This window comes from Uloborus diversus, chromosome 3, assembly GCF_026930045.1.
Source record: "Uloborus diversus isolate 005 chromosome 3, Udiv.v.3.1, whole genome shotgun sequence".
Classification (NCBI taxonomy): Eukaryota; Metazoa; Arthropoda; class Arachnida; order Araneae; family Uloboridae; genus Uloborus; species Uloborus diversus.
In genome coordinates this window covers 28,936,992-28,949,368 of record NC_072733.1, presented here as the reverse complement: position 1 = coordinate 28,949,368, position 12,377 = coordinate 28,936,992, and the positions used below count along the sequence as shown (strand labels likewise).

Below are 12,377 nucleotides of genomic sequence, written 5' to 3'. Positions count from 1 at the left end.
CTATCGTCAAGCAATGCTGAAGCCAACACAATTGTTTGGCAACGCGCAGCACTCTCAGAATGTCTTCTATATGTTACCAAATCATTACTCACCGACAGTATAAAATTCAATAACTGCCACTTGTGTGGTAATAGAACTTGCTCCCAGTTACCTCATGTTTTTATTTTTCACCCCCGACTAATGCTAACTTAATTTTGGATACAAATTTAGAATTAAAGAGCAATGGCAAAGGAGCTTTTTGAAAATACTGCAGCATATTCTTCCTACCTGATTAAAATCATTGAAAATAAGTTGACTTTGAATGATAAAGTTTCCTAAAAAAAAATTTATTATAAACTAATTTTTTCTATAAGCATTACTTAGGTGAAAAAAATCATTAAAATATTACTAAAAATTATAACCTGCTGGAGAGGAAAATGTAAAATTACTAAACTTTAAAAATCATCTTTTTTTCACAGCGTATTTAAGCAATGATGACGCCTGCACAAACACGCAGCACTATCAGAATACGTTACCTAGTCATCACTCACCGTTAGTTTAAAATTCAAAAACTGCTACTTGTGTGGTAATAGAGTTTGCTCATATTTACTTGAAATTTCTTTTTAACCCCGACTGAATCTACTTTAATTTTGGATATAAATTTAGAAACAAAGTGTAATAGCAAAGTAGATTTTTGAAAATGCTGTTGCATTTTCTTTCTACATTAATAAAATCACTGAACATAAGTTGACTTTGAATGATAAAATTTCCTAAATAAATTCTCTTAACAACTAAATTTTTCCATAAGCATTATCTAGGTGAAAACAATCATTCTTTTGATTCGGAAATAGAAAGCACGATCCCTCATTTTTCAAATTTGTGCTCTAGAAACTGGATGATAAAACTGACTCAAAGTTAATACTCATAAGGTGATATTTTCTTGAACTTTTATGCAGTTGTTCTCGTATGGAATCAGGAGGGAATCAGAGCTGCCCCGATGGGAGGTCATGATAGGTCGCTGTGACCTCCCAAAAGTTCCCTTATTCGGCATGGAGACAGTAGTGCAATATGAAATTTTTTTTTAACTCGATGACTAATATGTAATATATATTTTCATTCGGCGCTGATCTGTGATAATGCTCAAATTTTATCATTCCGTAAATTGAATATTCCCTCCTCCCCAAAATGTAAGTTCTGTACACCCGTGAAAAGAGTTCTTCTATACCAACAATTATTTTTATACCTCAAAACGCAAGTTGAAAAATGCGATTTTCCGTTTTTAGTGCATTTTATGTAGAATTCTATTCCGTATCAAGTCATGTGAACGTAGTTCTAAAAACAAAATCCTTTGTAATTTTTTACCAGTGTTAAAAGAGTGCGGTCCCATCCTTTGCATGTGCCAGACAAACGTTTTCCATCTCTCCTGTAAAGTAGCAATTGTATGACTGGCGTTGTTCTGGCTCTGAGGTACAGATTTTAGAGCAGAAAAATGTACAAACATAATGTTTCCTAACTTAAGTTTCTCTGGTTCCAGAAACCCGAAGAAAAAATTCGTCAGGTGATGTTTTCTATCAATTTTAATACAGTCGTCTAGTACGGAATAGTCGGAGAAACATAAAAGCATGTTTTATAGTTTTTATCAGGGCTGTGGAGTCGGAGTCGGAGTCGAAAAGTCGGAGTCGAACTGATTTTGGGTAAAGGAGTCGGAGTCGTTAGAAAACATACTCCTTGCATTTTTTAAAAACTGATTACCAATTGGTTCGATTACATGTATAAAAAGATACTAATGAGAAAATAACTGCCATTATGTCAATCAGCTAGCTTGAATGCTTACCGAACTTTCTGTGGCCGTCCCCTAGTTTGCTTGCTTTTTAACTTAACTAACAGCAACTGTCAGCAAACGGTTTTGTTGCCTAACATTTTCAAGTAACCACTTTCAAATGAAAATAGATATACTGTGTTTTGTTCGATCTCAGTTATAAAATAGTACAAGAAACGTAACAAATTAGTAAGTCCATGCCCTTAGCTAAGGTTGAAACGTTTAAGGGTGATCGGCAAATTCAAAGAAGTTCTGGCGCGAAAGCACGAATCCAAAAGATTCGATGAAATAATATAATGTTTTTTTCTTTATTAAGACTATTTCTATAAACTTGGTTCTCACTAAAAAGTATGGAACAAAATAAGTGTTAATGATTTCTTGATTACAACACTCAATAATTGCAGTTAATCTTAAAATCTTCATATTAAGGTTAATTCTAAAGCAGCCAATAAAATTTAAATTAAAAATTTAGCGAAGAAGAAATTTTGGTATAGTAAAAGCTATTCGTACAAATTTGTATACCGCCGCATTTTGTGTAAAATTAGCTCCTGACGTATATGTGCCCTATTTTCGTTGAAATTTTATTGATGAAATATAATTTAAAATATATTCGCGAAAATTTTCAGAATTAAAATATTTATATTTTTTATAAACTCTGAAATTAACTTTGGGTGTCATCTACCAGATGGGTGTCACCCGGGGCGAACCACCCTCTCTCAAGAACTTGGGTTTAGAAAAAAAGCTTTTTTCCTCTCAAGTTACAGCTTTCAAAAATTGAAAGCACACGATTTGATCAATATCTATTTGTTAAACATTAAAGGGGGGCAATTTACAAATAATCCTTTTAAAATTTTTTGAAAGGGATTTTTAAGTCATCTCACTTTTTAACTCGTAACTATTGGAAAATTTGATTTTTAAATTGAATTTCCAACGTTGTATGCGTCTTGGGATTACAATAAAAAACAAAATGCGAAATTTTCATAAAAAGGAATTAATATTTCAATCTCTGTTTAGAGGTTTCCCCCCTTCCTCTGAAGGAAGAGAGGGAGTTGAAAAAATACAATTTAAAAAAATTAAAAATATCCGGAGTCGGAGTTGGAGTCGGAGTCTGGCGTTTCAAAATCCAGGAGTCGGGGTCGGAGTCGGTCATTTTAAAATCCAGGAGTCGGGGTTGGAGTCGGCCATTTCAAAATCCAGGAGTCGGGGTCAGAGTCGGCCATTTTCCTTCCGAATCCGCAGCCCTGGTTTTTATGACTCCACTAACATGGATGATATCTTCAATCGATGACAGATTCGCGAGATGCTAATTTCGTGCACTTTTAATGCAGATGTTTGATACGGCAGGGATGCCCACGAGGGGGAGGGGGCGGGGGAGGAAGATTCATGGTGGAGTTATGTCATTGAAATTTTAAGGGAGTTTATTTGGAAGTGTTTTGACCTCATTTTTGGGAGCTCTCATCCTGGTGGTGCTCTGTAGCATTTGAGGGGATGTGCTATCATCACCTTTGGGGCGGGAAGCACTCTTGAGTACAAAATAGGTAGGAGCTCCCACAGGTTGCTAATTTAGAGCAAAAAAAATTAGCAATGTGATGTGTTACTTGCAATTGAAGCCAATCAGTTTTTTTGATACAAAATGAGTCCAGCAAAAAAATTTCCTTCAGCAGTCCACGACAGAGATAAAAGAATCCGAAAATAGTCTGCAAAATTAACCGTCGTGAGATTAATCATAAAATCGATTATAGTTTCTGAATGGCTTGTGTAAATTTCCACCTAGAGCCAAATAACTTTAATAACTAAGGTAGAATTCAAAATGAATGCGTAAAGATAAGCACCGAAGCAGAGCTCGTAAACTCAAAAACCAACAAGAGCCTCCACGGCCGAATGGCGAAAAGCTCTTGTTTTGCGCCTGTGGGCAGTAAAACAGATGTGGGTTCGATTCCACCCAGTCGCCCAGGGTGTTAATTCATTTTTTTGTGCAGCAAAAATGCCTTGTCTATAAATGAAATAAACTTTGGCAAACAGATGTAAAGTTAATTGGTGTACTCTGGTTGTCAGAAAGCATGAACCTAATAATTATTGAAAAACTACTAATGATTGAAAACTGAAAAAAAAAAAAAAAGAAAGAAAGAAAGAAAGAAAAATTGAAAAACACAACAACAACAAAAATCAAACACTGTCAAAAAGTAAAACAAAACAACTTTTAAACTTGATATTGCTTTTTTTTTTTTTTTTGAGCAATCACGATTGCTTATTGTTCTCTTGACTGTTTTTGGCGTGCTATGATTTTATTTTCCCCCCGCCTCCACCAGCACCACCGTCGACCGGCCTCACGATGCTGCTCCTCTAGCGAAATCGTCTCCAGGTTGCGTCCATATCCTACACACACACGCATACATACACATACCCACACACACACATACACACATACCCACACACACACATACACACATACCCACACACACACATACACACATACCCACACACACACATACCCACACACTCATGCCTGCGCACAGACACAAACACAAGCCTACACACACACACACACACACACACACACACACACGCCTGCACATACACAAATACACACACATACCCACACATGCCTGCACAGACACAAACACACACGCCTACATACACACATACCCACACACACACACATGCCTGCACACACGCAAAAAAACACGTGATTGCGAAAAACATAATTTGAATTCAAGATGTCAAAATTCAAATTAATTATTTTTATTTATTTATTTTTTATTTTGATGATCTTACAGCAAAATATCAATGATTATGTATAGTATAACTTGCTAGTACACTCAAAAAAAAAATCCGAAACGTTACTGGTTATTTCCGTGGAACGTTTCGGAATTTCGCAAGTTTTCATTTATTTCTCCATAAAATCAAGTATCTTTGCAAAAATGTTCCCTGAATTTCTTCACGTTGCACGAATGCAGACTTGGGACCAAGGGTGCTTGGTTCTTGTTTGCAATTCTCTCTTAGCTTTGGCCATGGTTGCTTTAATGCATCTGGTGCTTTCTTGGTTAAGAAAGGTGCTAATCAATTACATTAAACCTACCTAATTTTGTATGACGGTTCCCGAGACATGACTGGGTTTAACAGGGTTGTTTCCCAATTCTTCAGAAAGTTTCAAGGATTATTTCAGAAAGGTTACTTTTAGCGGAAAACGTTCCCGTTTTTTACTAGATATGTTATTGGTAGAAATTGAGCATATCAGCTGCCTATTATTTTCCAGGAACGTTTCTGAATTGTTTTGACAGTGTACATATGGCATACAGTGAAACCAATGTAAGTTGACCACTTGCGGTGCAGTACTTTTGCGGTCAATTTAAACAGGTGGTCAACTTATAGAAGTTGAATTATATGATATGATCTAATTCTGTTCCTGAAAATAGCGGTTAACTTAGACAGGTGGTCAACTTATAAGGATGGTCAACTTAACAGGTTTTACTGTATACGAAATCATGGTCACATGTTTGGAAGTTTAAAGCATTATAACCAAAAGATTAATTTTTACACTTTCAATTTATAACTAATTAAAAGAAGTTATTGCCTGAACATTCAATAGTTTTGAATTATTTAAATCATCGATTAATTAACGTGAAATATAAGTCAACTTACACTTAAATATGAGTAACCTTCCAAGAAAGTCTGATGAAAGCATATTTTTTCTAATGTGTAACCATTCGAATAATTTCTCTATAATCTTGTTACAATGAATTCTGGTGCGACCACACATATAAATAACCCTGTATATATACAGTGGCGTCACTACGGGGAGGGCAGTCCGCTCTGGGTGTCACTCGTCTGGGGGGTGACACCCTAAGTGGAATTGCAAGTTTTTAAAAAATATAAAGCTAAATGCATTTTTAAGACTGGAAAACGGACTTCGGACCCCGGAAAATTTGAAAATTTTCCGGGGGGGAGGGGGTATACCCCCGGGCCTCCCACTTTAATCTGTTTTTGTGCATTAGCAGACTCAAAATTTCGTTATAACACGAATGTAGCTGTTTCTGAATTGCATGAATTTCTTGTTTACATATTTTTTTCCGCAAATTACCGCCCCGGGTGTCACCCATGCTAGGTACGCCACTGATATATATGTACCCGTCTCCAGATTCCCCCCCCCCCATACTCTTTCGAAATCAAATTGCTTCAAAATTTCTACAATGTTAATTGTTATCTGCTTTGATTTCTTATTATGTTATTTTTTCTTAGATCACCTTGTACACACCATAGGTTTTCATTCTCCAGCACGATTCGTCCGGCCTACAACCAGGGTAAGTCACTTAATTGCTAAAAGCAGCTCTGTTGAAAGCCAAATAACAGCAGTGGTTGCTATAACTTTAAACTAACGAAACCTCCTTAATTACTCGAAAAACTTTTGTAAAGTTTCATCTGTTATTTAGGGAGTTATTGGCTTGACCTCCTCGGACGCAGACAGTGGGCAGCAGAGAGACAGGAGACCTCCCTAGATGAGAACCACTGACTAACAAAATCTTTCCAAATATCCGCAACGAGTATAAAATTGCAGTTTTAGGACTGCAATTTCGAAAATTTTCTGGAGAGAGCCACATAACAGCTTTTTCCCCTTCTTCTGACAAAAAATAGCGCAAAATGTTCTTTTTTGGGAAGAACGGGACTATAATTTCAAACAATTGCCGAGGTCCATACTAGGGGGAAGGGGGCAACTAAAAGCCACTATTTTGTTGAGTCTATGCTTGCCCCTCCCTAACGGGAATCGAGGTTACGCCCACGCATTTGTCCGTGTCTAACACGGGCGAAATTTGCCAGTAAATGTGATGACCGTGTCACACACGGAAATCTTATATCGCTCGTCATCTTATTTCTAAGGGCTACCTGAGATCAGTTCTGGTAAAAATTTACAAGCTAGATAAGGGGTCCCCAACTCTATGTCCACGGCCTACACCGTACTTACCAAGTGTTTCACGTGTGCTCGCTGAATGCGATTAGGTTTTTTTTTTTTTTTTGCATTTTAATGAAATCTGATGAAAAAGTTTTTTTGCTTTTAATGATTAACTATCAAAAATTAGAAATTGCACAGAACATAAATAAAAGCACGCTTTTCAGAACTTGTTTCTATAAGAAGAGAAGAACTGCAGGTATAGAAATTTTGTATATTCAGGGTGACATTATCAAAAAATCTATTATATGAAATGATAATTTCTGAGAAATGATAAAGAGAAACATATTAGAAAACGAAAAAGTATCCCGATTTCATATGCTTTTGTATAAAGCATAATTTTCGACAGTAAGTGTCACATACAGTGCCGGCAAAAAAAAAAAAAAAATCTTTTCATTTGGTTCACAATTAAAAACTTAACATGCAAACTTCTTGTCATGATTTTACTTGGCATGCTCCCTACCCAAGCAGCACAAAGGAGTTCAAAGCTCGTTCTATAACACGTTCAGAGCACACCAGCCGACACGTTCAAATTACGTTCTCTCAGAACGGTCTAAAAAGCGTCTATGTGTCTCGTCGATCGATGTCGTATAGCACGTCGAAATATGGTGTTGTACCACCACTTTTGCACCAATTTTGAACGTGGAATATTACGTTATGTTAAAGTGGTAGGATGACGTTTCATTTTGGTGTTAGCAAAGCAATACTGAAAATTCTGCTTTCACAGGTAAAAAAAAATTCGAAAAAAATAATTGTGTACCTTATAAGGAGGTTTTCCATCGATAAATTCAGTTTTCGTCAGATCTCTGCCGAATTTCGTGCTGAAGCCTTTTGATAATCGAAAATTCCTCATAGAAAGACCCCCCCCCCACCCCCCCCCCCCCCCCCCCACCTCCCTTCAAAGAACACCACAATGAGGATTTTTCTTTACGAAAAAAATCCAGTTTATGTGGGATGTTTGAAAAACTTAGCACAGTCAATTTTGTTAAATCATTTGATGGTCGAGAAGTGTCATAGGGGAGTCTTCGCCCCCTTTCTATGGTGTGCAAATGCTCACATTCAGGACTTTTCTTTTTACAAATTGTGTTTACCAAATCAGACCCGTAGATACTTTGATGCTCAAGAATTCCCTTGAGGTTTTCGCTCCCTGCGGATGGGAAACGATGTATAGAGGGTTTTTCCTTGTACACATTTTGCAAAATTTGGCTCATAGGTCTTTTGATGCTTAATAATTCACATAGAGGCTTTCGCCCCTCTCTATAGGGGCGAAACTCTCCATAGAGGGTTTTCCTTCTTACAAAAATCTAGTTTACACTGGGACTTTGATAGAATTTGCACATAGCTTTCTTTGATTCTGAAAAATCCACATAGGGGAGTTTTCGCCTCCCTATGGGGGTGGAAATTCCCCCAAAGAAGATTCGCCCTTATGCAAAATTCAGTTTATTTTGGATCGTTTAAGAGATCCTTTGATGTTCAGGAATTCACATAGGGGAGTTTTCTCCCCACCCTGAGGGAAGAAAAACCCCATTAAGTGTTTTTCTTTTAACAAATCGAGTTATGATCTTTGCCAAATTTGGCACACAGTTCCTTTGATGCGCAAAAATTTACAAAGCGGGGGGGGGGGGGGGGAGGAAGGAGTTTGGCCTCCCTTCATAAAGGGTTTTTCCTCTGACAATTCTAGTTTACAACGGATCTTTTCCAAATTTAGTACAGAAGTGTTTTGATGCTCGAAAACTCAAGTAGAGGAGTTTTCGATTCTCTAGTAAAATGCAAAAATATCTTATACAAAAATCCAGGTAATATCAAAGCTTAGCCAAATTTAGCACACATAAATTTAACGTTTTGCAAAATTTTGGCACATTGAGAGGAGACAAGGTCCTTCGATTCCTCCCGTAAATCTACTTTGAATTATAATACTCAGATTTTTTGCACTTTTTCCTAAAAGTAGTTTTTTTTTAACCTTTTTTTTACAATATCTGTTAAATGTGTACAGTTTTTGTAAATTAGGGTTTTATATTTTATGTTCTGCAGACTAAATAATAACACAAAATTTACAAAAGTACCGATTAATTTACAGACTTTGATGAAATGAACACTTGTATAGAGGCTTTACTGTCCTGAAATGCAACTCCCTAGAGCAGTTTATAGCAGTGCGTCTTGCAGCCACACCACAATTTCGAGGTTCGACTCTTGGGTTTATTCAAGGTGTATTACAACATAACTTCAAAAGTAATTTCCCATGAATACATGAACAGGGTTTGAAGAAAAACCGGGGTAATTTAAAAAACCTCAGTTACCCTGGATTTTTTTTATCAAGTACCCTGGTCATTGTTGAAAATTGCGGACTTTTTTTACAAGAAAAAAAATTAATCTTGATCATTTTTTTAACATTGCTTAAACTGTACTACTTTGTTACTTTTTTTCATAGAGATATGAATAATTTTAAATCCTGAATTTATTTCTACTCAAATTTATTACAAAAATCGTCAAAATTGAAGAAAAAAATGAATTTGAAAACCATGTAGCATTTACATAAAATACTTAAAATACACCGCTAGCTAACTTCTGGAAAACTTACTGAAAATATTTAGCATTTAGGTGAAATATTATCAAAATTAATTTTTCTGAAACATGACCACACCATAAATCGAAAACAGATTCATCCATACAGAAGCAAGTATGTCACATTTTGAGAAAAGCTTTCCTTTTAGTCCCAAAAGGCATTTAGTAGTATTTTATTTCTTCAGTTTGTTTAAAAAAAAAAACCTCTGACTAAATTTTGCGTTAAAAAGAGCCGCATGAACCATAACCATGAATCATATCAAGTATTTTATATATCCTTCCACACGAGAAGTTGGAAATAAAAATTTGAACTGTATTAAAAAATATTAAAATTAGTAACTATAAAGTCACAAAATAATTTTGCACACAATAATTCAAAATATGTGAGAAAATTTTCAGGTATTATTACAGTTTATGGAATCTGGAATAATCATCACACAGGTTGGTTAATTTTATGATATTATTGTAATCTACCTTTACACTTTGCAATCTTGCATTAAAAATCTATTAAAAAAAGAAATTTCATGATGTAGTTAATCAAATCATTTTTTTTCAACAATACAAAAAAAAAAAAAAAAAGAAAGGAAATAAAATAAAATTTTCAAAAGTGATTGAAATAAATTAAGTAAATTGCTTAGTTTGGCTTCCCAGCAAAAATATATTTTTTAATTAATCGTGAAATCCATATGCAGTTTTAATTCCTAAAACTTAAGAAGTTGTTCAGAAAGGCAGATGCCAATTTTCATACTTGGTATTATTTATTTTAGATCTAATATGTAGTTTGTTTCTGAAGTAAATGTTTCAATATGCGGTAAATTTTGAAAAACAAATCCACTTTATCGAAATAGTTTATTTTTTTCAAGTGGCCCGTGTTAACAAACCCACGAGTTTTTTTTTTTACGTGCTGTTCCCGGTTTGACGAATCCTGTACGTTAATAAATTAAAATAATTCAATAAATAAAATACATATTTTAAGGGGAGTTAGTACCCCCTATACCGTCAATGTTAATTTCCACATGTTCATGTACCTTTTTCTGAAAATCTATTAAAGGTACAATTATGAATTTTTTCTGTACCTTAAGTAGACTTTTTTCTCGATACTGAAGTAAAATTTTACAAAAAGAAAGCTTTTTTAAAATATTCTAATTAGATGTATGGAATTGGTGGCAAAAATTTCAAAGCCTAACACAATCTAGGTTCTGAGAAAAGGAAAATTTAGTTTCAAAAATACCATTTCTCGATATAGCAATTTAAAGAAGAAAATCATACCTTATCAAAATATATTTACATTTTTTAAAGCTTATTTTAACTTACTTCTCATATGAGCACAATCAAAAAGTTTGCATCATTAAAAAGGTATTTAAATGGAGTATCAAAAAAAAAAATATATTTAAGGTATTGACTCCCCTAAAAGGTCTTACAATTTTCAAATGATGCACTATAATGGCTAAGATGTGTCTACTACATATATGGAGGCATAAATTTTAAAAATGAAATACAGCGACATTAGTAAAACTATCACAAATGTAAAAATTTGCTAGGGAATTTTTTTTTTTTTTTGAAGTGCCTGCTTCTTTTTAGTTGGTGTGTGATGAATAATATTTGGATGGTAAAAAAAATTACTTTAGTTGAATCATTTTATGATTCTACTTGAAAAGGGACTCAAATTTTCAATGGACTTCCCTATTAAAGCTATTTTACAGCATTAACTTTTTGATTGATTAAAGAATTTTATGGTTAAAACCCTGAATTTCCTCTACTCCCCCTTTTCTCTCTCTCTAAAATGCAAGATGTCTCTTAGCCCTCAGAAAAATTCATGTGAATTATATTCTTCTATTCCTTAGTTAATTGCAAAAGAATCACGTAAGTCACACAGAAAATCAATGAAGAATACATACAAATTAATAAAAAATTTAATCACAAAATACCCTTCATTTTACATGATAAACTCTTACACATATTTTGATTTTAGGAACAACCAATAAGGAATTAAAAAGAAAGGCGTTGATCGTTTTGTCCCATTAATGACCTTGGCTGCCTGAAATTAAAATACAAATAAAAAGACAAAAATTGCAGCTTACATTAAGATTAAGTGCGTAAAAAATTTGAAGTACAGTCAGAAATCACCTGACGTAAACATTCTTATTTTTTGAATGATACAAATTAAACTAAATAAGTTGGAAAAAAAATTTAACCCGAAGTGTTCAAATCCAATAGTACAATACTACCGTTGATCATACCTTGGGAGCCGAGTGTGTTCATCATTTTTTTAGAAATAGTCATAGAGAGACAATACATTCTTTTAACATAAGAGACAATTTGACTTTCATTTTCTTTAATGAAAAAAATTACATAATAATGCATGTATAAAAATACAAAGGATGATTCTAATTTTAATCACGGAAAAACCATGCTGCTTTTAAAGGAATTTCAAAATCCAACTCGAGTATCCATGTTTGTGACTTGTGTGCTATATATCGAGCAAGACCCTTAATTTGTCCAAATGGGGAAAAAAACCACTAAGTTCTATGCGTTTTCTATGATAGTACTTTTTTTTCCACCATTTCATACTGCAAAAAACATATTTTCATTATTTTAAAAAGAGATACTCTTTATTTCTGCATTTATGCATCATTTTCGCGTGTTTATTTGTTGTTTGATTTGGAACCTAAGTTGGTTAGTATTTTTAGTCTAATTGGGTAATAATTTTAGTTGTCATAACTTGATTCTACTTCTACACAGTAAAACTAGTTTGCACACATATAAAACATGACCTGCTGCTTTCAGGAGAAGATGCTAGTTGCATTACTTAAATTATCTACTTTGTGCACATCTCAGAGTAAATAATGAAGAAAGGTAAGAAACAATGTACCAAACATATATTCAGAGATATTACTAGAATTATTTTCAAGATATGAAAATATTCAATGATATTTTTCCAAAATCGCGTTTATTAAGACTTATAACAAAGGATGAAATGGAAGTTGTCGGACAAAGAAGAGATGTGCACTAATTTGTTTTTTTTCATTGTAAAAAAAACCCCGAAATGTTCCTAGAAAATAACGGACAGCT

The 12,377-nt window shown here is 34.2% G+C and overlaps 1 protein-coding gene across 1 annotated transcript in view; it reads left to right on the top strand.

The window, feature by feature from the left end:
- Nucleotides 1-12,377, top strand: part of LOC129218387 (uncharacterized) — an 83,909-nt gene that overhangs the window by 19,192 nt on the left and 52,340 nt on the right. Inside the window, exon 5 of the mRNA XM_054852633.1 lies at nt 6,038-6,099. Coding sequence (XP_054708608.1) covers nt 6,038-6,099 — 62 coding nt within the window. The remainder of the gene's footprint in view (nt 1-6,037; nt 6,100-12,377) is intronic.